This window comes from Chelon labrosus (genome assembly GCF_963514085.1).
Source record: "Chelon labrosus genome assembly, chromosome: 2".
In the NCBI taxonomy this organism is placed as follows: domain Eukaryota; kingdom Metazoa; phylum Chordata; class Actinopteri; order Mugiliformes; family Mugilidae; genus Chelon; species Chelon labrosus.
In genome coordinates, this window is record NC_140338.1 from 21,013,997 (window position 1) to 21,035,055 (window position 21,059).

Consider the following 21,059-nt stretch of genomic DNA (forward strand, 5'->3'; position numbering starts at 1 on the left):
GAATAAGTTAAAAAATATATTTTAATTATATGAATTATATTTATAATAAATTTACAAGTAGTATCTGTACCAAGTTTGAGTAACTTAATAACAGCTTAAAAAAAAAAAATAAAAAAAAAAAATCATGAATATAAAAATATGTGCGAGAGAAAACAGTACTGATTTAAATAATTCTGATGTACACCTGCTGTATTCATATACGGTCTATATGAACACATGCAAGCACAGCAATACGATACATGGGAAAATATAATAAAAAGAGCACTGCATTCATTTTTAATAGGCTTTTCTTCCGTTAATTACAATAACTCCTAAACCTACACGTTAAAACTACTGCAGTGACTCATTAAATGCGCAGTTAAAGTAAATTTGCCTGTAAAGGGAAAATGAACTCTCCATTTCCGGATTAAATGCGCTAATTAAACATGACAGTCAGAAGGAGCAACGCCTCACACGCCCAGTGTCCTTTATCTGGAAATTTCATGCGAGTGCTAAATCTACCACGCCCAGGGGGGTCACACCTGTGATAGTGGCGAGCAGCATCTTTCCACCTACCTGTCCCAGCCCCTCCCGCCTCCAGGTAGGCTGCTATAAAAGCTCATCTCCCGGGCTGCCTCAACACCAGCTCCTCTACGCCTCTCTCTGAGTTTCAGTGAAAGCTTCACCTGACAGCAAGTCACCATGACCTCGTACCGCTCCGGACAATCCGCCATGTCTCTGTACTCCATGCCCTCACTCTCCTGCGCTCGGCGCGGGACTAGCGTCTACGGCGGCGCTGGCGGCAGAAACGTCCGGGTGTCCTACGCCTCCAGCGGCCTGGGCTCCGGCTTTGACCTGTCTGCTGCGCTCGGAGGTGGAGCTGGCGGCGGCAGCAGCAGCAACTTGGTGCTGTCGGGCGGCGAGAAGGCGACCATGCAGAATCTCAACGACCGTCTGGCCACCTACCTGGAGAAGGTGCGCTCTCTGGAGTCAGCCAATGCGCAGCTGGAGCGCCAAATCCGGGAGTGGTACGAAAAGAGGACCCCCGAAACCAAAGACTACAGCAAGTACGAGGTTATCATCGATGAGCTGCGCAGAAAGGTAAGCATCTCATACACATCATAACCTCTGTTTAAGTCAAAAATAACGCTCCCTTCCAGTACTCATACTTTGAAAAATGTCACTTCCAGTCGTTCTTATAAATCTTCTTTATGCTTTCATTTTATTAACTAAGGACAGAGATTGTTGTCCGTGGATTAGATCGCAGCTCATTTTATTTTCTATTATATTCTTATTTATTCTCTTTTGTATTGGGTCTCCTTCATGTGATACACTGCAGGTTGACAGACTACTTAAAGTCTATCAGCATCATCACTCAGTCACATGCCCTCAGGAGAAAACCTCATTAAATGTCAGGCACTGCTTATTTTGGCATGTGTGAGTTATCTGCGAACCCTGCTGAGAGTAGTGCTGGTGGTATATCTGACGCCGATCAGAGTCACAGCAGTTGCAGTGGAATCCAGTCAGGCGTTAAGAAAACAACTGGAAGGAATACCCTGCCAGCTCACATTCTGAACAATGAATCACTAACACACCTTCGTAATGATATTTAACAACGGACTCTTTACTTTTCCTAGATCTGCACTGCCACACAGGACAACGCTAGGCTGATGCTGCAGATTGACAACGCCAGACTCGCAGCAGAGGACTTCAGAATCAAGTGAGCTCACAGTTCATAATCCCCGTCCTAATTCGTAGAAGTGTGTTTTATGATGCGGACTTGGAGAGATCATTTGTATTGTTCCAAAATGACATGTTCGCTCGGTTGTTTCAGGCCTTGTGGGCACATAATCACAAGGCTGTAACGGTCCGAGCGGTAAAACTGGCCTGACTGGTTTCTGTCGGAGCGTCTGTTTGTTGTTGGTTTTAATATTAATTGCTTTCTTTCTGCTTGACAGGTTCGAGAATGAGCAGGGAGTGCGCCTTTCGGTTGAGGCAGACATCGCCGGGCTGCGTAGAGTCCTGGATGAGCTGACCATGGCCCGGTCTGACCTGGAGATGCAATTGGAGGGCTTGAAGGAGGAGCTGGTCTACCTGAAGAAGAACCATGCAGAGGTGAGAGGCCTGCTCTTCTGATCACAGCATCTCATTTCTTAGTCTAACGGCTGCAGTTTTGCTATCACGGACCTCAGATTCTGTATTTCTTTATTACGAGGTCTTTGAAATTTCTAGCTCTTTTCCAAGGTCTCAGGGGATAATTTATTATTTTGTTCCTCTTCTGGGTTTGTTTTTGGCCTTATCTAACCTTTGTCTGCTATCCTACTTGTAGGAAATAGCGGCCATGCGTAACCAAGTTTCCTCCGGCTCCGTGAACGTGGAGGTGGACGCCAAGCCTCAGGAAGACCTGAACAAGATCCTGGATGAGGTCAGATGTCAGTACGAGGCTATCGCCGCAAAGAACCGCAAAGAGATGGAGGCCTGGTACAAGGTCAAGGTGAGGGGAGCGTGAAGCCGTACTTTGAACCTCATCGCTTTAAGAAAGACCCTGAAAGATCCACAACAGCGCTGTGACCATCTCCATGTCCAATCTTTTGTCTTCCAGTTTGACGAACTGAACCAACAAGTGGAGTCCTGCACGGAGACTCTCAATACTTCCCGAAGTGAGATCACCGAGCTGAAGAGGACCCTGCAGGGGCTTCAGATCGAACTGCAGTCCCAGCTCAGCCTGGTAATGACAGATCTGCACAGATACACATGTCAATACTGAAGGAAACACTTTCTGTGTTTATGCATTTATGTATCATTACAGTGCGTTTATCTGTGTGACCTGTTGCACTGCACAACATATTTTTACAAGATGTTTCAAAGAAGAAAATCTCAAAGGTGACTGACAGTCCTCAAACCTGTCAGTCACCTTTTGTAATTGCTCCCTCACTTTTCTGTACCTTAGGTGACATAACCTGAAAGAGATGTTGAAAAACAAGCAATTAGCACCCAGTGAACGCTCATGTGTTTCTTCTTCAGAAATCCGCCTTGGAGGGCCAGCTGGCGGAGACAGAGTCCCGCTACAGCCAGCAGCTCGCCCAGCGCCAGGCCCAAGTCGACGCCCTGGAGAACGAGCTCTGCCAGATGAGGGCGGACATCGAGAGGCAGTCTTCAGAATACAAGCTACTGCTTGACATCAAGACCAGGCTGGAGATGGAGATCGCTGAGTACAGGAGACTGCTGGACGGAGAGTGCGGAAGGTAAGTAAAATGTTTGTCACACAAAGTCCAACCTAACGCTCTGGAATAAGGCCGGCAGGTATAATGTTAAAAAGGGACGTTCACCATTCACGTGTAGATTCAGATTCTAGAGTCAAAACAGAACAAGGCTCAGTTTAGCATAAAGACTAGAAACAGATCTGCCTCTGTCCTACAGCAACAAAACACATACTCCTTAATTATCACTTGACAAACAAATTGTTGATTTGTGCCTTTAGAGGTGCATTTGTCACAAGCAGAGTGCACATAAGTGTGTTTTTAAAACTGTTGATCAACTCCTTTAACATCTGCATTATGCGTTTCTCAAGTGGTGAGAATGAAAAACTAACTTCTTGCTTATCTTCTAGGCAAACTGTCCAACAAACTGTCCAACAAACTGTCCAACAAGTCCCACAGGAAAAACGTGAGTTTACACCATTGCTGCATTTTCCCGCTCTTTTGCTGTTGATTAATGTAATATGAATATATATTTATTTTTTTCTGATTTTCTCTGCAGATAAACCCGTCATCACCCAGAGGACAAAGGTGGTGATTGAGGAGCTCATTGATGGGAAAGTAGTGTCTCGCACAGAGGATGTGGACACAGAGGTCATCAGGAAGTAGACCAATGGGTTCCCAACAGAGCTGGGGCTATTGCATGGATAAAAACAACTAAAAATAAAACTACTAAACGCAACCAAGAAGAAGAGCATTGTAAGAAAATACTACTAAATTCTTAATCTGACTTACTGTAAAATGTTTTCTTTCTTAGATTTTGTAACACCAGAAGCATTGTGAAACAGATTGAAGAAAAGAAAAGCACTTACGCCAAATTAAGACGTTTATATTGAAAGAAATATTAAAAAGAAATATAATATCCCCGACCAATTGTGTTTTTTTTATGCTGTTGTCACTGAGAAAGGTCATAGAAAAATGAATTTTATTGTAATGATGTGTACGTTTCTACAAACACCAAGACTCAGCTGTAGTCAAGTTACATGTCACCATAGTGCAAATCCCATCAACAAATGAGATTGTCGTCAAGATATCTGACCGTCTCTGTGATCGCAGTATTTCTCTTAGTTGAGACCACACCTCCCATGCGTTTTATCTTCTGTTAATTGTTTGAGCAGGATAAACATCCTCCTTTCGTCTTCTTCTGAAGCCATAAAGAAAGCTCTACGTTACTGTGTGCACATCAGTTTGGTGTGTCTTTCTTAATAATAGGCTGCTAAAAGCAATGACACATACCACAGCTCAGTTTCAGTGTTCAGGTTTTTAGTCAGGTGAGATTTTTTCTCACAAGGGTACTTCATTTTTCTATTTGCTGAATCAATATTGTTCTTAAAAGACACAAACAGACAAATGTTTAAGCCTATTACTTGTTCTGCAGTGAGTGTTTATTCACTAGCTCTTAGTTCAAATGTTAAGAGAAACAAGAATGCTTCGCAAACAGGGTGCACCTCTTCATATTTGCACCACAACTTTGGCAATTGCCGAGGGCATTATATGAAGTGCCAAGTAAACGTAATAGTCCTGTTTGTCAGCCCATTGCATTCAGTGAAGAAAGGATAATCTTGTTTTGTAATTGTGAGAACATATTAATGTGTAATCTACTGTCAAGTGAGTCAAACTACTTGAATGGATGTTTTACCTTTTGGAAAATAATTAACCAGTAACAGTTCACAGCTCTGACTATGAACTCCCAGTGCGCAGTCCCATCCTTGATCTTGATTATGAGATGGTTTTCCTGCTTCATTTTCAAAAATGTTAACGAACATAAAATATGGCCAGTGTTGTCATGTATTCGAGCCAACGTTATTGTTAAATCACAAGTCAGACTCCAAAAAACACCCCCATGCCGCACTGAAGCATTTAACCTGTGAGTAAAATTAATGTTTTAAAAACTTACTTCAGTTTATTTGGTTTGATGGTGTGTATCAGTTGCTGACCTCTTTATCCTAATTTGGATTGCTGTATTACGTGAAGTTTTGAGAGACAACTGATGAATTAGCGACATGAGTTGTCAGCTTCACCTTTAATTTCCCATCTGAGATGCTAACTTTTGAGTTGCTTCAGATTATGTTTAACTCGTCTGTGTGTATTTTTATGTTTTATTCAGAAAAAAGTCATCCAATCATCCACCTGGTCTTCCCACACACCCACCACTATCCCCCTTCAGCTGTTCATAAACAAACAGTTGGAGTTGCTCATTGTTTGAATGTTCACACCACCCTAGGAGCTATATGGAAACCTAGCAACGCCCTAAACACAGGGTTTCCAATTCTACTTCCTGTTACTTGTATGATACAACAGACAGAAAGTGGAAACAAAGGCAAACTGGACTTAGAATTAGGGTTTCTTGACGTTTCATCCAAGTAGCTTCTTCAGTTCTAAAAGACTGGTTGCGATGATGCCCATCAGTTACTGGTTTTTAGCTTGTTTTTTGGAGATACCATGACCTGGATGACTCACAGACATTAGATTAGATTAGATTCACAGGACAAGCGGTTACAGAAGATGAATGAATGAATGAATATATGATGCTTTGCAAAAAATATACAGTACTGGCAGCAATGACCGATGTTTAGTTGTTTCCTCACAGGGAGGAGTTGTATAGTCTTATGGCCTGAGGGACATACGACCTCCTCAACCTGTCTGTGGTGCAGGACAGAGACAGCAGCCTGTCACTGAAAGAGTTTCCTGACTATGGTGTCATGTAGATTGTGGTGGACATTGTTCATGATGGAACAGAGTTTGTTCAAGGTCCTTGCCTCTGCCACCGATGTCAGGGACTCCAGCTCTGCCCCTACCACAGAGCCCACCTTCTGTATCAGTCTGCCCGGCCGCGAGGTGTCCTTCTTGTTAGTGCTGTGTCCCCGGCACACCACAGCGTAGAAAAGGCCACTGGCAACGATAGTCCAGTAGAACATGTCCAGCAGCTTCTGGCAGATATTAAACGTCCTTAACCTCCTAAGGAAATAGAGATGGCGCTGACCTTTTTTGAGTCTATCTTAGCCAACCAGTCCAGTTTGTGATCCAGCTGTAGACTCAGGTACTTATAGGTCTGAACCACCTCTACACACTCCCTGTTGATGGTTATAGTCCACAGATGTCCATCCCAGATACATCACACAACTGAAGTAATCTGAGGACTTCTGCATGTGACATGACTCTGTGTTGTAACTGAAGTCTGTGAATGTGACATGCTCTCCCTGAATGAAATCTGGATTAAGGTGAGAAATTAGGATCATTTAGAGGGAAAGATACAAAACAAGATTAAGATGTGAAGTTCAGCTTTTGATACATGTCAGCAGGATATTTACAAGTGTACAGACATCAGGGTTCTTCTTCACGTTTGCTGCTGGTGTACTTATTTATTTGGACTGTGTGGATGTGGATTGATGAGTCAACGAGCCCAACACTTTCCCTTTAAGTGACAAACACAACGTCATACGTGTTGAAGGTTTCTCTAGTCGCTCCCTGCCATGCAGTGTCTTCAGGTGTCCACTAGATGTCAGTATGTTCACAATGACCGATGTGCACCCACTTGCCAGATCATTAGGTACACTACTAAATACAAATGTATTCTAATATAACAGTCCTACTATAAATCTCACCTTCATGAAGGTTCTGGTATTCAGCATTAGTTTCAAATAACCGAGGGAGCTTTTGATTCAGCTGTGTTTTACTTTGGACTCTGTAGTCCTATTGAATTGCATTGTGTTGCATGTTTATATTATTTTGACATCACAATTTAGTCAGTGGGCGAGGTGAAATAACAGGAACACTTTAGTGTTTAATTCATTCAAGTTTAACAGTACCACAAACTCCATCCTCCAAAATGTTGTTGTGTTTAGACATAAACTGAACAGTCACGAAGGAGATTTAGTGCAGGACTGTTATATTATACACATACATATATATATATATATATATATTTCACAAGGTTCGAATTATCCTCTGCTGCTCTGTGGGCCTACAAGCCAGCAGCATTTACTTAGTTCATTTAGATTATAGGTTAAGCTATCCAGCAGCATTTGGTTAGCTTATATTTCAGAAGGTTTGAGTTAGGTTTGAGCTGAACGAGCCATACAAGCCAGCAGCATTTACTTAGTTCATTTAGATTGGTTAAGCGTCATATCACATGACTATAGGTTTATTAGGGTTTCTCAGTTGGACGGGGCCTCTAAATGTGTTTTGCCTGGGATTTTGAGGCGCCCTACTTCGATCCGGAGTGCTCTCTGTGTGAATTTAAATTAGATCCCCATACATACACTGTCACATAGTTATTTGCTTTGGTAAAAAATGACCGAATAAAAAAATAAAGTATGAAAAAAAAATAGATATTTAACATTACATGTGTGTGGCCCAAACACCATTTTTGTTAAAATATATCAAAATGTGACCAAAAAAATAAATAAAAAAACAGTGTCATTCCTAAATCTAATTAAGTATTCATATTTACCACATCATGTTCACCATCCATATGTACAGCCCCAAGTTTAGCTGGCTGTTGACGCTCTTTACTGACTCAGCTTCATAACAACACTTAACAGCACACAGTGTATAGAAATTATGTCCAAATCAACAGTCAGAAACTCAAAAGAGCAGTGTAAAAACTGGTCAAACTCCCTGAAAAAAAACAAACAAACAAACAAAAAAAAACAATACGAGGGTTTGGACAGTATTGTCCAATGGCAGAGCTGCACACAGCAGGTTTACATGTGATAAAACAGAAAAAAAGTTCTGCAAGTGTAAATAGCTAGTTTGGTGAAGCTAAAGATGCGTGTGGAGGTATGTACATATTTTGCAGATCAAAACAAGGTTGGAAAATATGCTGCGTTAGTAATAGTTATCTGTTAATAATATAGGCTAAATATATATGACACACTCAAAAGAAGCTACTCTGCATGACTAACAAATTTGATACTTTCACACTTTTCAGTGGGGGGATTGTACGTTTGGGGGGGGGGGGGTCGTTTTATTTGCTCTCATGTCAGGGCCAGGCGGCAACATCCGGGTCTGAAATTTGAAGCCAATGCGGAAGTGCAAAAAAAAAATAATAATAATAATTCCAGAATCCAATGGGTGACGTCACGATGGGTCGACATCAAAGGAAACGCTTTTTCTTTGACATCAAAGGAAAATGTTTTTTGGCTTTGATGTGATGACGTCACATTCAAAACCATGTATAGTCAGCTCAGCGCAGAAGCTTCTCAACAATTAGCTACGATCAGCGACGATCAACGCACACAGACTACCGTCAACCGACTCACGTCCGTCAGACACCGTCAGATACTCCGAACAACCGTTCACACACATCCGGCATCGTTAGCCACTGACAACGAGCGCCACCCCCAGGACTAACTGTCAACTACAGTTTCCTACAACTGATAAATCCTGATCAGAAATGAACACACATCAAGCATCGAGATCACAGACTCCAGCCCACCAGGATAACTTTCAACGTGCAGGAGTGCCCCCCAACTTGGATATGCACTCAAATCAAGCATCGCGTATAGCGCAGGCTCACGCCCCCCGGCAACCTGCAGGAGTGCCCCCCAGCTCGGATATGCACTCACATCACGCATCGCGCAGAGCACAGTCGCGTGCCCTCGCCCAGCATCGCCAGCACCAGCATAGAATGCAACCTGCAGGAGTGCCCCCCAGCTCGTATATGGACTTGCATCAGGTTTCGCAAAGAGCACAGACTCACACCCCCCAGCATCCCAGGTCATGGCATGACATACAACCTAGAGAGTTGTATCAAAGCTCTGATGTGCCCATAGTCAGAGAAGAGCTTCATTCTGCAGAGAAGAAAATTCAGGGGATGACCTCTGCAATGAACACCATGTCAAGTCTTGCAGCTGAACAGGAGCGCACAAACGTCCAGCTGGAAATCAACAATCGCTGTTTACAGGGCAAGCTAGGCAGAAAGGTGTATATAGCCAACCAGAAGATCAGCGGGTTGGAAAATGCTTTAAATGCCGCAAGGATAGACGAGGAGCAGAACATGATGAGAGAAGAACAAATCCGCTCACTCCGTGCTGAACTAGAGGCAACAGAGAAAAGCAAAATGTTCTGGATGAACACCATTGACCAACAGAAGGCTACCTATGAGAACGAGCTGACAAAGCTCAAATCAACATACGACGCCCAGCGCAGCGCTGACCTGCAGCAAATGGAAACCGAATGTCAGGAGAAGGTGAACCAGCTTCAGGAGCAGGTCACCGAGAAAGACAACCTGATCGACACCGTCAAGAACGAGCTATCAGCCATTTCATCTGAGCTCGGCCTCAAACATGCTGAACTGGACCACAGCATCAACGAGTGCCAAGCTCTGGAGGAGAAGTTCAACGAGGAGCTGGCTGAGGAGCACAAGAGAAGAGAAGAAATTATTCTGGAGAAAGACCAGGAAATCTCCTCTCTTCAAGAAACTCTTCATGCTCAGAAGACGGAGACAGAAACAGTCACAGATTCATTGATGAAAACCTGTGACCAGATGAAGACTGACTTTGAGAATGAGCTGACAAAGCTCAGATCAACATACGACACCCAGTGCATCTCTGACCTGCAGCAAATGGAAACCGAATGTCAGAAGAAGGTGAACCAGCTGCAGGAACAGATCACTGAGAAAGACAACCTGATCGACACTGTAAGAAGTGACCATTTGACCATTTCATCTGAGCTCAGCCTCAAACAAGCTGAACTAGACCAGAGCATCAACAAGTGCCAGGCTCTGGAGGAGAAGTTCAAGGAGGAGCTGGCTGAGAGAGAGGAGAGCTCAGAGACGAGACTTAAAGAGATGGAGAAGCTGTGGCTGGAGAAAGAAGAAGCCCTGAAGGAGAAGGCCAGCAAAGCTGAAGAAGAACTGAAGCTTGTGATCGCCGAAAACATCCGCCTTCAAGAGCTTGCCCTTCAGAACAAGCAGAAAACAAAGAAAACTAAGAGGGGCTCGACACGTGAAAACCAGCAAAACAGCAGCACTGAAGAGGATGAGGCCGCAGTCTCTCCACCTCAGGACGAGAAACGAGGCAAGAAACACAGCTTCTGGAGAAAACAACCAAAGACCAGCGATGATGAAGCTGTTGTATCTCCATCTCAGGATGAACAGGAAGACGGCAGAAAGACGAAACATCATGGCTTCTGGTGCAGATTTCGCAAGATGATGAGCTGCCGCCGTCACACTGACGCTAGACCAGACTAGACACCTCAGCACCTACCCCCTCTAACCCTTAACCCCCCCCCCCCCCCCCCCCCCCCCGCCCCCGCCACCCCCTGCCCCTGCCCCGGCCACCCCCCATCCCTCATAGATCATGGGTTTTATCCAAAAAACCAGTCCAGTTGGTTTTGTTCATACACCATGATCTGGGTGACTGACAGACCCCCGCCCCAGCCCAGCCCACCCACCCCCCACGTCACGTCACCCCACCCCGTCACGTCACCCCACCCCAGCCCACACGCCCCCCACGTCACGTCACCCCACCCTAGCCCACATGCCCCCCACGCCACCCCAGCCCACACGCCCCCCACGCCCCCCACGTCACCCCGCCCCACTCCACCCCAGCCCACCCGCCCCCCACCCATCCAAAAAAAAATTTAAAAAAAATAAAACTACAAAAACATACATAAACATACAAAAAGCATTTATCTGTCTTAATCATAATTTTACAATGTGAACTGAGACAATGTCAAGTTGAAGTTTTATAGAAATGATTCAGGTTTAAATATTTATTTACAGGATATTAAGGTTTATGTGTTTCACTCTGTGTTTTCTTTATTTTTTATTAAGGTTTAAAATTCTGCATAATTAAGGGCGTTCACCTTATAAGTTAGCTAACATTCTTGTAGTGTTAATCTTGAACTTGCTTTTGGCATTATAACGTTAACAGGTAACAGAACGTTAATGCCAGAATAGCTTAAAATCATTAAAAAGTGGTGACCTATGTGCAATTACAATATCTATCTATCTATCTATCTATCTATCTATATATATATATATATATATATATATATATATATATATAATGCATTCATTTTCACTAGTACTTAGTATGGATCATATATCATAGGGACAATTGTTGTTTTGAATGTTAATCCTTAGCATATAATTAGGATGTCTGGGCTCCATCTCATTGTCCCTTTTTGTCCCTTTGAACGTAATACTCAGCTATTTTTAAACTGGATGTTTTTAAAACAAGCCAAATCACAGTACATTTGACGTGTTTCCTTTTCTTGGCAGTTTAGTGTGTTGTCTTTGACGTTCAAATTAAGGACTAAAAGCCTGACAGCTTGAAGCTAATTCGGTCAGCTTCTCTCTGCAGAGTTTTCTCAGCGTCATCATCAGAGTCAGCTCCTGATAAAATGTATGTTTGTGCCAAATACATAAATCTACAAATCCAGATATAAATATAAGTAAATTAAAATAAAAACTGCACTTTTTGGAGTCTAATTGGCTTTTTGCTGTGTTTTTTTGGATATACAACGATGTGGGGAGATGGGGTCCCTGGTTAAATCCCCTCTATGTCCTTGAGCAAGAGCCTTAAACGGCTGCCCACTGCTCCAAGTGTGGAGATAGGTAAAATGCAGAGAATAAATTCCTTGTGTGTATGTATTGTAGACACATGACAAATAACCCTGAATGACTGAGAATCGACAGAATCGTCACAACAAAAAGCTACATTTGTATTTCAGCAGTAGCCACCTGCAGATATGAGCTGTTTCCATGTGGAAAGTTTTTAAAATATCCAGTGCTGCTTCCTGTAGTTCCAACCAGCTCAGATGCATTAAAACAAACTAAGACCTGACTTTAAGAGCTAACTCCTCTCATGCTTCTGGCGTGAATAAACTGTGCATGCATGTGACCATATTGACTGTATGTCCCGAGATCAGGGCTGACACGGCTGAAATCAAAAGCGGGGACGTCCGCGTCTCCCTGCAGCGAACGTCTGCTGCAGCTGTGTGTGTCACTCAGAGCTGGTGGTCCCCAGTCACGACCTAAATGATGACAAAATCCTGCACCACGGGAAGCTGACGTCACCGCGGCACAGTCACCTCCTCAGTGACGTCACTGGACGGAGGCTTGGTGGCGGCGGCGGCGTCAGCTTCAGCCGAGCCGGGGGTTAATGCCATCTGCTGGACGGACTCAGCCGTTCACCAAGTATTATGTCATCGGAGAGAAACCGGTGCCAGCATCGAATCGGTGAAGCCTCAGAGTCTGGATCTGAATGCAAAACGAGGAGGAAGGGAGAGGGAGGGAGGGAGGGCTGCCCTGTAGTAACTCCGACTGAGACTATTATTGGACCGGGGCTGGAGCTTTGGCCTTTCACAGATTAGCTGACAATATTAACAATTAATATCTTCATCATATGTCTGTGAAGGTTCTCAGTCATCCAGGTCATGACCATTAACGGGACGTTAGAGTACCATTCACTGAAGGAAGAATCAAAATAGATTCCTCCAATTGCAGGTGAGCATCTTGCAGTTGCAGAGTAGATCCAGAAAATGTTTTTTCTGTCTGAATAGCAGAAAGAAGTGCATGCCCCTGATGACAAAAAGAACAATCTGATGATATGCTAAGAAATCTACCAGATAAATTTCTTTTTTACACGCACACGTTGGCTGGTTTGAATAAATACTAGCACTGGAATCAAACAGACATTAAACATGGAAGATCTTTGCATTTCATTCTTCACGACAACCCACCAAGTCCAGTTGCCTTTGTTTCAGCTTTGTAGTTTTGGTTCTTCATTACATGTTTGCATTTCACTTTGGGGAAAAATATAACATGACATATAATATTTTCTGCAGCATTAAAACACTAGCAATAGGAAATGGAAGGTGTTTGACTTAAAATAGCCAAGTAAGTCAAAATCATAATAATGAAATGATAAGATCCACAGTAGGTGTAGATTTTAAGATTTTATTATACTATACTTTTCTGCTTAAGGATTTTTATATTAAAAGTGTTTCATCCAGGTCTCCAGTTAGGTCTTTATGAGGTGGGCTCTTTCATTCTATCAGGTGTAAATCCCGTCCCTTGTACAATGAAGCCAGTAACTGTAAATGGACCACCTGCTGTCCATGGTGCTGAAATGAGCCATAAAACGAGATGCTGTATTAATAAAACTGGCTTTAACTTGAGAATTGTATTTAAATTACAAAAGAATATATATATATCAAGTATCAAAGCATCAAAACCTATGAAGGGCCACATATGGAATTATGTTGTAAACACAAAAGCGTTTAACAAAATGGGAAGCGTTTTATACTTTAAATTGTGCAAAGCAGCCATCTTTTGATTTTATGACAGCTTTGCACACTCCTGACATTTTCTACATCATCTTCATGAGACAGAGACCTGGAATGGTTTACTATTAACAGGTGTGCCTGGTCAAGGATGAATTTGTGGGCTTTCTTGATGTGTTTGACACTGTCAGTTGTGTTTTGTAGAGGCAGGATTGGTGCACAGTTCTCTACACTGACTAGCCCAATTCCACTGCTGTTTCAATCCATATTATGTCAAGAACCACTCAAGTAAAGAGAAATGGCAGTCCATCATTACATAAGGAATGGACATTTGACCAGTGGAAATGGTGTTGGTGTCTGGTTCCACCTTCCATGTCTTTGTGACACTCAGAAAAGGTGAGCGGGTGGTTTCTACATGTGTGGTTCAACCATGATGCACAGAGGACGAGGTGTGTGTTTGCTTTGCTGCTGACATTGTTGGTGAATTATTCAAAATTCAAAACACATTTAACCAGCACAGTTACCACATCACTCTTGACAGGTCTGAATACATACCAATATACACCAATCTGGCGTAACATTATGACCACCTTCCTAATATTGTGTAGGTCTCCCTTGTGCCTCTAAAACAGTTGTGACTCATCAGAGAATGGACATGGTCCTTCTGAGGGTGTCCTGAGGTGTCTGGCAACAGGGGGGCTTTGGGTCCTATGGTTTGAGGGGAGGGTATTTGATACTTGATCAGTTTGGGATCTAGTGAATTTGGAGGCCAGGTCAACACCTTGCGCTGTTTTTCATGTTTTTTGAGTTGTTCCTAAACCGTTTTTGTGTGTGTGTGTCTGTGTCAGGCTGCATTCCGCTGGGGATGGCTGCTGCCATCAAGGAGTGTCATTGCTATGGGGTGGGGGTGCCTGGTCTGGTCTAGGTGGGTGGTACATGTCTGAGTAACATCCACATGAATGAATACCAGGTCCAAAGGTTCCCAGCAGAATATTGTATTGTCACAAGATGGTCGATGGTATTTACTAATCCTGTTAGTGGGCATAATATTGTGTCCGATCGGTGTATGTGTGCTTTGTCAACTTTGTGTGTGTGAGGTGGATAAAGCATTAGGATGTGTAGAATGTGACGATGGGGAGGACTTCATTCTTACGCGAGTATGAGAGAGAGAGAGAGAGAGAGAGAGAGAGAGAGAGAGAGAGAGAGAAGGGAGAGCGAGAGAGCGAGAGAGAGAGCACGGGCTCCGCCTTTACCTCCCCAACATCCAGATCCAGTCCGACGACGGAGGAGGCATCAGAGACCGGCCGAGTGAACCAGGGCCGCCCCCCCTCAGCTCGACTCAACTACCGGCGTGATAAAAAGGACATGGGTTCGCCGTGAAATCCGGGCGGTGGAGGGGAGAGGAGGGCAACGACAGGGGGGGTGGGGGGGAACGACGACGAGAGAGTGCTGGGAGAAACACCCAGAGAGAGGACAAACAAAAGCACAACCGGGGGTGCCTGCAACCATGAGCGGCTTGCACTGTTCGCTGCGGCTGCCGCTGCCGCTCTGCCCGCGGACCATGTCGTGAGGTGTGGCTCGGGAACGCTCCGGGGAACCTGTCAGCCGAAACGACACGCCGAGGAGAGGGGGGAGGAGGGGGAGGAGGAGGAGGAGGAGGTGGTGGTGGTGGTGGGGCGGTGGTGGTCGAAAAGATGTCCGCCTCGGTGGGGCCCCAGGGCGGCCCTCGCCCACCCACCGTGCCGCCAGCCATGCCGGATCTGCCGGACCTCAGCCACCTCACGGAGGAGGAGAGGAAGATCATCATGGCAGTGATGGCTCGGCAAAAGGAGGAAGAGGAGAAAGAACAAGCCATGCTAAAGTAAGGGCTGCATTTCCTTTTTTTTTTTTTTTTCTCTCGCGGAAGTTAGGAGACATTCAAGGTAGAAAGATGCGTCCTGTAGCTGCTCGTTAGAGCCCAGTGATACCGCCACACACCCATCACACCCAGTAACCACCATCTGCTCTGCTCCGCCGTCATCCTTCACTTGTAGATTCGTCTTAAAGAGGTGCCGTGTGTTCCCAAACATGTACCTATCGATATAAAGGCGCACTGGAGCAGTTAGAGCTCAGTTTTCCAAAAGAAGCCCCCTTCATCTTCACGACTACAACAGCCGGCAGCCTCAGAAAAATCCAAACTGTTTCAATCAATAAATTAATAGAAGACGTGAGCGGGGGTGACCCGAAACAGGGTCAAACGTGTTACAGGTGTAGATGGGGCTGTGAGGATGGGGTGTGACAGAGCTGGAGGGAGGAGGGGGGAGGAGGAGGAGGAGGAGGAGGACGGGGGTGGGGGGGGGGGGGGGGGTGCTTGGGATGAATCATAGCTTCATCCATCCTTCACCCACTCGTTTTCATCAATGGGGACTGCACCCCATCCCTCAGTTTACACATCAGTACTGCTTTCCTTTTTACGCACGCACGCACGCTGGAGGGGGCTTCATCCCCGAAGGCTCTCTGTAAGGTCGGAGTGTGCGGGGTTGTGTGTTTGTGTGTGAAAGAGAGAAAGAGAGATCGCTTTAGCATTAATGGGAACAACAATGACATTATAGCTCATGGGCCCTGGAGCGACCCAAACCGTTTTATAAGCCCCGACCGAGGGACGGCGGCGAGGCGGCGTCTTCGTCTCCATCGGCGGAGAGCAGAAGATGGGGTGTGGTTGGCAAGCTAGGCAGGCCTTACCCGGACACGATACAGATACAGACGATAGAAATGTCTTGAAGCCGGCACGTCTCTATACGCCTCTGTGTCGCCAAATAATCCGAGTTGAGCATGAGAATGAGGATGTTACATTCGGGAGAAAAGCTGTATACCAGTAAATGAGCGTTATGAGGGGCTGACAGGAGGAAGCTATAGGTCACTTAGAGAGACATTACTGAGGGTTTATCAGCTGCCTCTGACAAAGGCTTGCTTTGCAGTTTGATGCCTTGTGGGGGTTTCCAGCACAAGCAATCAGAACCACCAGCACTCAACGCTAACCTGCTCCATCCACACTGAAGCCTGTGAGGGCCCCCTGGCTGCTGCTTCTGGCTTCCTAATAAGGGATGTTGCCGTTGCAGGCGTGCAGCATCATGTAGCCTCGTAACACTCTGGCTTGCTCTCATTCTAATGGCTGTTTCCATTTCCTGACTGCAGCCTGAAGGGAGGCTGGGCGAGGGGGGCCGGCGTCGGGCCCCTGGAGAGGAAGTGATGTATTTAATGTTCCATGAGGCACAGGCAGCAGGTTCAGTCAATAATGGCTTCATCATCTGGCTAATCATTACTGGGACCAGAGCAGCGTGGACAAAGGACAAATGTGATTTTGGAGAAATGTGCAGATAGTAAGGCACACGGTGCATTTTTAGATTGTTACCCACAAGGATAGGAGGAGCCTTGACATGATTTACACGACAGATGGATAAATAGCAGTGAAGTGCTCTTTGTTACGGAAGGGAAGGCTTCTAAATTCATCTCTGTGTGTGTGTGTGTAAATATATTATAGGTAAGATCAGCAAGATGTAACATCTCTCGGGCAGCAGAATGCAAATAATTATACCCTCCTTTTTTAAAGTATTTTAGCCATTTAGCTGATGCTGCCATCCAGAATTAGTTCCACCAGTAAAATTGGCCTTACCTCCCATAAGCACACAAAGCAGCTTGAGCATGCTACAGACAAATATAGATAGAACAGCAGCAGAGTCATTTGTCCGGCGTTGATGTATGTGGGTCGGAGTAAACGAGACAGAGAAAATGAGGAAAAATGAAGGAAAGAAAAGCGTATAGTTTTAAAGCACGCTCATGGAAAGAGAAAACAAGCGGAAACAAGGGCAGCTTCTTGGAGATGATTCATCCGTGTATCTTCTTCAATTTAAAATGACTGATGGGAAGTCGGGGTTTAACAGACCCTAGTTTCTTACTGGCATCTCCCACAGATGTTCCTATTTCAACCCCAACTCCTCACCAGTCTTTTAGAACTGCAGAAGCTGCCTGGATGAAATGTTTTCGAGAAACCACAGAAGCCCAGTTGTTCTTGTCTCATCTTATTTTTTTGGATAATACAAGAAACAGGAAGTGTAATGTTGCCATGGATGTTCAACAACACAGACGTTATTTTATACTTGATGACTTCTTTGCAAATTGAGTATCCTGAATGTACAGTGTATGTACTGTCAGAGTTGACTTGTAGAGTTTCTTGAAGAGATTTCATCTAAGTAGCCTCTTCAGCTTTAAAAGACTGGTAAGGATCTGTTGACAACCAATTACCTGTAGTGACACCCCTTGGATATACCATGACCTGGATGACTGAGAACCTTCACACACATAAACTTGTAAAGCCTTATCATATGTTATGTGTCATTTGTGGCCCCATCACTAGCGTTGTCACCTCAGTTCAGTTTTGTCATGAGCAACTAACCACACAAAGCCTGGCTTGTAGCATTAAAAAACGCGAGCAGGCTCAAGCCTACATGGCCACAAATGGGGTCTAGTAATTTACGCGTGTTTGCAGACGAATTAGAATACAGGATTATCTCAGTAATTCAGTGCAGACTGTTAGTAAATGGTGATTTCTCATTTAGAGGAGAAGCTGTGTTGATATCAGGATATCCACCCATCACTTATCTATAATCCTGTGGAGGGTCACAGGGGACCCGAGTGTAGCAGCTAGCATTGGGCAGAGAGGCGGGGTGCAGCTTGGACCGATCACTAATATTAGGATATGCAGCGAATGTGCAAATAAAACTGGTCGTGGGCAAATTGTGTGTTTGGATTCCCCTAACGGAAACAGTTAATGGCCCCAATTGATGATAAAACCGATCTCCTAGATATGTACAGTAACCTACATGTATAGGGAAAAGGGAGAGCTCAGCGCATGGCAACTTCAGTAAACTGGGAATACATCCTCAGCAAGTTGACAACCTATGCACTGCAACACCATCAAATACGGAAATATGCTCCAAGCAGCACAAATGACAAATGTCGCCAATCTGCAAATGAATTGTGTCGTCAGATTATTTAAATTGCTGATAAAAAGCAAAAGAATTACAAGGCCTTACATCAGGTTCATCGCTTTTTGTGATCCACTGGAAACATTTCCTTTGTCATTTGCATTTCTTGCGGTGCCTTTCTGTATTTGCTAGCATTGTGAGAACTTCCAGGGAATGTGTTGTCACTTTGATGAAAGCCCTCATTTTTCACTTTGCTTATGTTTAGTTCTCTTGTGTTGCAGTGCGTCGAACTCTCGGCCACCGTAGAACGGAGCCAGCCAGCGGTTAGTTGGCGTACATGTCTCCGCTACTTGACGATGAACTTCTAAATTGGCCTAAAATTCTAACAGCTACTAGAAGCCAATGTAAACACAGTCTGCATAAATATGTGGCACTTAACCCTGATCATAAGGCTACTAAACAACAAAGAGACGGCTAAAAATACCAGAAGTGTAATCTCTGCTTCACTTTTAATTTTATTTATTTGGCCTTTACGCATGATATCTTAATGGAGTTCTATATGTGTTAAAACCCCATTTTAGAATCTCTTGAAAGGAAACACTGTCTATAAGAAGAATGAATTTATCTTCACTGCAAGATAAAAAACAGCCAAAGACACGTTACGTTCCACCAGCAGTGGCAGTTCACATCCAAAAAAGAACATTCAGTACCCAATAGTACGCCAAGACTGTTCCACCTGCTCAGCGCTGTCCAATCGGGTTGCAGCGCTGCCTGAGACCTGAGCAGCTGGCAGTGATAAGGTTATGCTGCTGTCTGTCATGAATTTAACCTCCAGCATGAAAGAACCGAAAGTGTCCCAATAAGTTGAGTCAGAACACCTGCTCCCGGGCTAAAAGGTGTTGGGAAGTCAGCACCTGGGCTTTCCTGCTCTGATTCAGAGCCCCAACGGACGCCTTGTCCTCGTCTAATACACTACAGACTTCAGAGACTCCCTCCATTGACTCGCTAAACCTCCATTGACTTCCTAATCCAGAGGATGTTAGCGGAGGGGAGCTGTCACGCTGTGGACAGCGAGTGAAAGGCTGAACACTACAGTGACCGACATCTCAGATATAGTGAAATTTAAAAAAAAAACAGGAAATCTTTTCACAGCAGCTCAGCGCTACTTCAGGTTCCCGAACTCCCATGGGAGCTTTTGAGGTTTCCAAAACGTAAATATAGAAATAACTTGTAAAATATTTATGCGCTCAGCAGAGAGACTGTAGACGTTTCAGCCCGGGGTGGATGCACACAGGGCCGAGGGTTAGAATGGTGGAGGACTTTAATGGCTGAGAAGCACTAGTAAGCACTATTAGTAGTAGCACTCATTTAATCCACTGGAGCACGTTCCTGACCTTGGCTTTGTTCTTTAGTAACATTTATTTCTTCTTTGACTCTTTTCTGATCGCCGGTTCAGATTGTTGCTGCAGATTGTTTCTTGCACCAGATGGACAGAAGAAGAAATCAGGACTTGGGGCACAGACGGAGGGAGCGGAGGGAGGATTTAGAGGTTTTTACGGATTAGAGCGGTGGAGGGAGAGAGAGAAAAGGGGGAGACTGAAAGAATGGGAAGAGCTTCTGTAAGGGGTCCCACACACACACACACACACACACACACACACACACACACACACACTCCTAATCTCTCTTTACCAGGGCTGCAGGCTGCAGGGTGCATCGAGGGGGCAGTGAAGCCCTCCTTGCTGTCCGCTGTCTGATATGGCTGCTACTGTCCAAGAGGTCAAATGTAGTTGGGAGACAAGGTCAGGAGCAGGCTGGGATGTTTCAGGGGACGTAGCTTGTCTTCTTTTCTAATGTGTTGCTTCTGGATTTGATTTTATTTACTTAATGCTGCACTAATCAATACTTACATACTAACAGTGGATCAGATGACTGGGCGGAAAGTGAGAGCTGTTGCCTCCCAGAGAGCTATTTCTAGCCATGTTTACATGGACAGTATTACATCAGCTTAATCTATCATTCTGATCAGAGACTTAAATAAAGTTAAATGAAATGATCTGATCAGATATATGTGTTTACATCAATTTCTATAGAACTTTATTGACAAAGTGGTTCTCATGCTGTGGAAATATAACAGGAGAAGAAGAAGGTTTTCCCTCAACTAACCTTTCCAACACTGAATTCCTTCAGTAGAAGAAGATGACCAAGATGTTTCCATATTTCCAACGTTGCTGTTGACATGGATTTCAGCTTTGTTCATCTTCTCTACACTTGTTTATTGGCTGTTTTGCTTCCTCCATGTTTCCGTCCTTCCTGGAATCTCTTTACCTGATGTTTGGAGCAAACATCATCAGTAAGAATGAATTTATTCCAACCAGAGAGAAACCATCAGATCAAGCGTTTACATGGTTATTAGGAGATCAGATTTCCATATTTTACACCACCCTCTTAATCCGATTGGAAATGCCTTCTTTCTTCTCATTATTCTTCTTTTTGGGAGTTGCCAAACTGCTTTTGCAGGTGCATTACTGCCTCCTACAGGACTGGAATGTGTATCAGAAGATTTACAGCAAGTTGTTAGCCTTATCATATTCTGATAAGAATTGAGTCTGTAACACTTCAT

At 44.4% G+C, this 21,059-nt stretch overlaps 2 protein-coding genes across 10 annotated transcripts in view; both read left to right on the forward strand.

The window, feature by feature from the left end:
• The first annotated feature begins 613 nt into the window (after nucleotides 1-613).
• On the forward strand, nucleotides 614-4,105 carry LOC311505941 (keratin, type I cytoskeletal 19-like). Its single transcript, XM_084569770.1, has 8 exons — nucleotides 614-1,080; nucleotides 1,617-1,699; nucleotides 1,938-2,094; nucleotides 2,309-2,473; nucleotides 2,582-2,707; nucleotides 3,004-3,224; nucleotides 3,590-3,645; nucleotides 3,739-4,105. The coding sequence occupies exons 1-8, from the start codon at nucleotides 682-684 to the stop codon at nucleotides 3,843-3,845; spliced, it is 1,314 nt and encodes a 437-aa protein (XP_084425896.1). The 5' UTR covers nucleotides 614-681; the 3' UTR covers nucleotides 3,846-4,105.
• An 11,061-nt stretch (nucleotides 4,106-15,166) lies between these two features.
• rims1b (regulating synaptic membrane exocytosis 1b) overlaps nucleotides 15,167-21,059 on the forward strand; it is a gene marked incomplete at its 5' end in the record, with an annotated part of 68,488 nt that continues 62,595 nt past the window's right edge. For all 9 annotated transcript variants that reach the window (XM_084567253.1, XM_084567254.1, XM_084567255.1 and 6 more), the window contains one exon: nucleotides 15,167-15,333. In XM_084567253.1, the coding sequence (XP_084423379.1) occupies nucleotides 15,167-15,333 (167 nt within the window). The remainder of the gene's footprint in view (nucleotides 15,334-21,059) is intronic.

Bases quoted from the DNA above. Each gene is read 5' to 3' on its own strand.
- LOC311505941 (XM_084569770.1), top strand. From the start codon at position 682: ATGACCTCGTACCGCTCCGGACAATCCGCCATGTCTCTGTACTCCATG. The intron at 2,474-2,581 runs GTGAGGGGAGCG...TTTGTCTTCCAG, and splicing joins AGGCCTGGTACAAGGTCAAG to TTTGACGAACTGAACCAACA. The intron at 2,708-3,003 runs GTAATGACAGAT...TTTCTTCTTCAG, and splicing joins TGCAGTCCCAGCTCAGCCTG to AAATCCGCCTTGGAGGGCCA.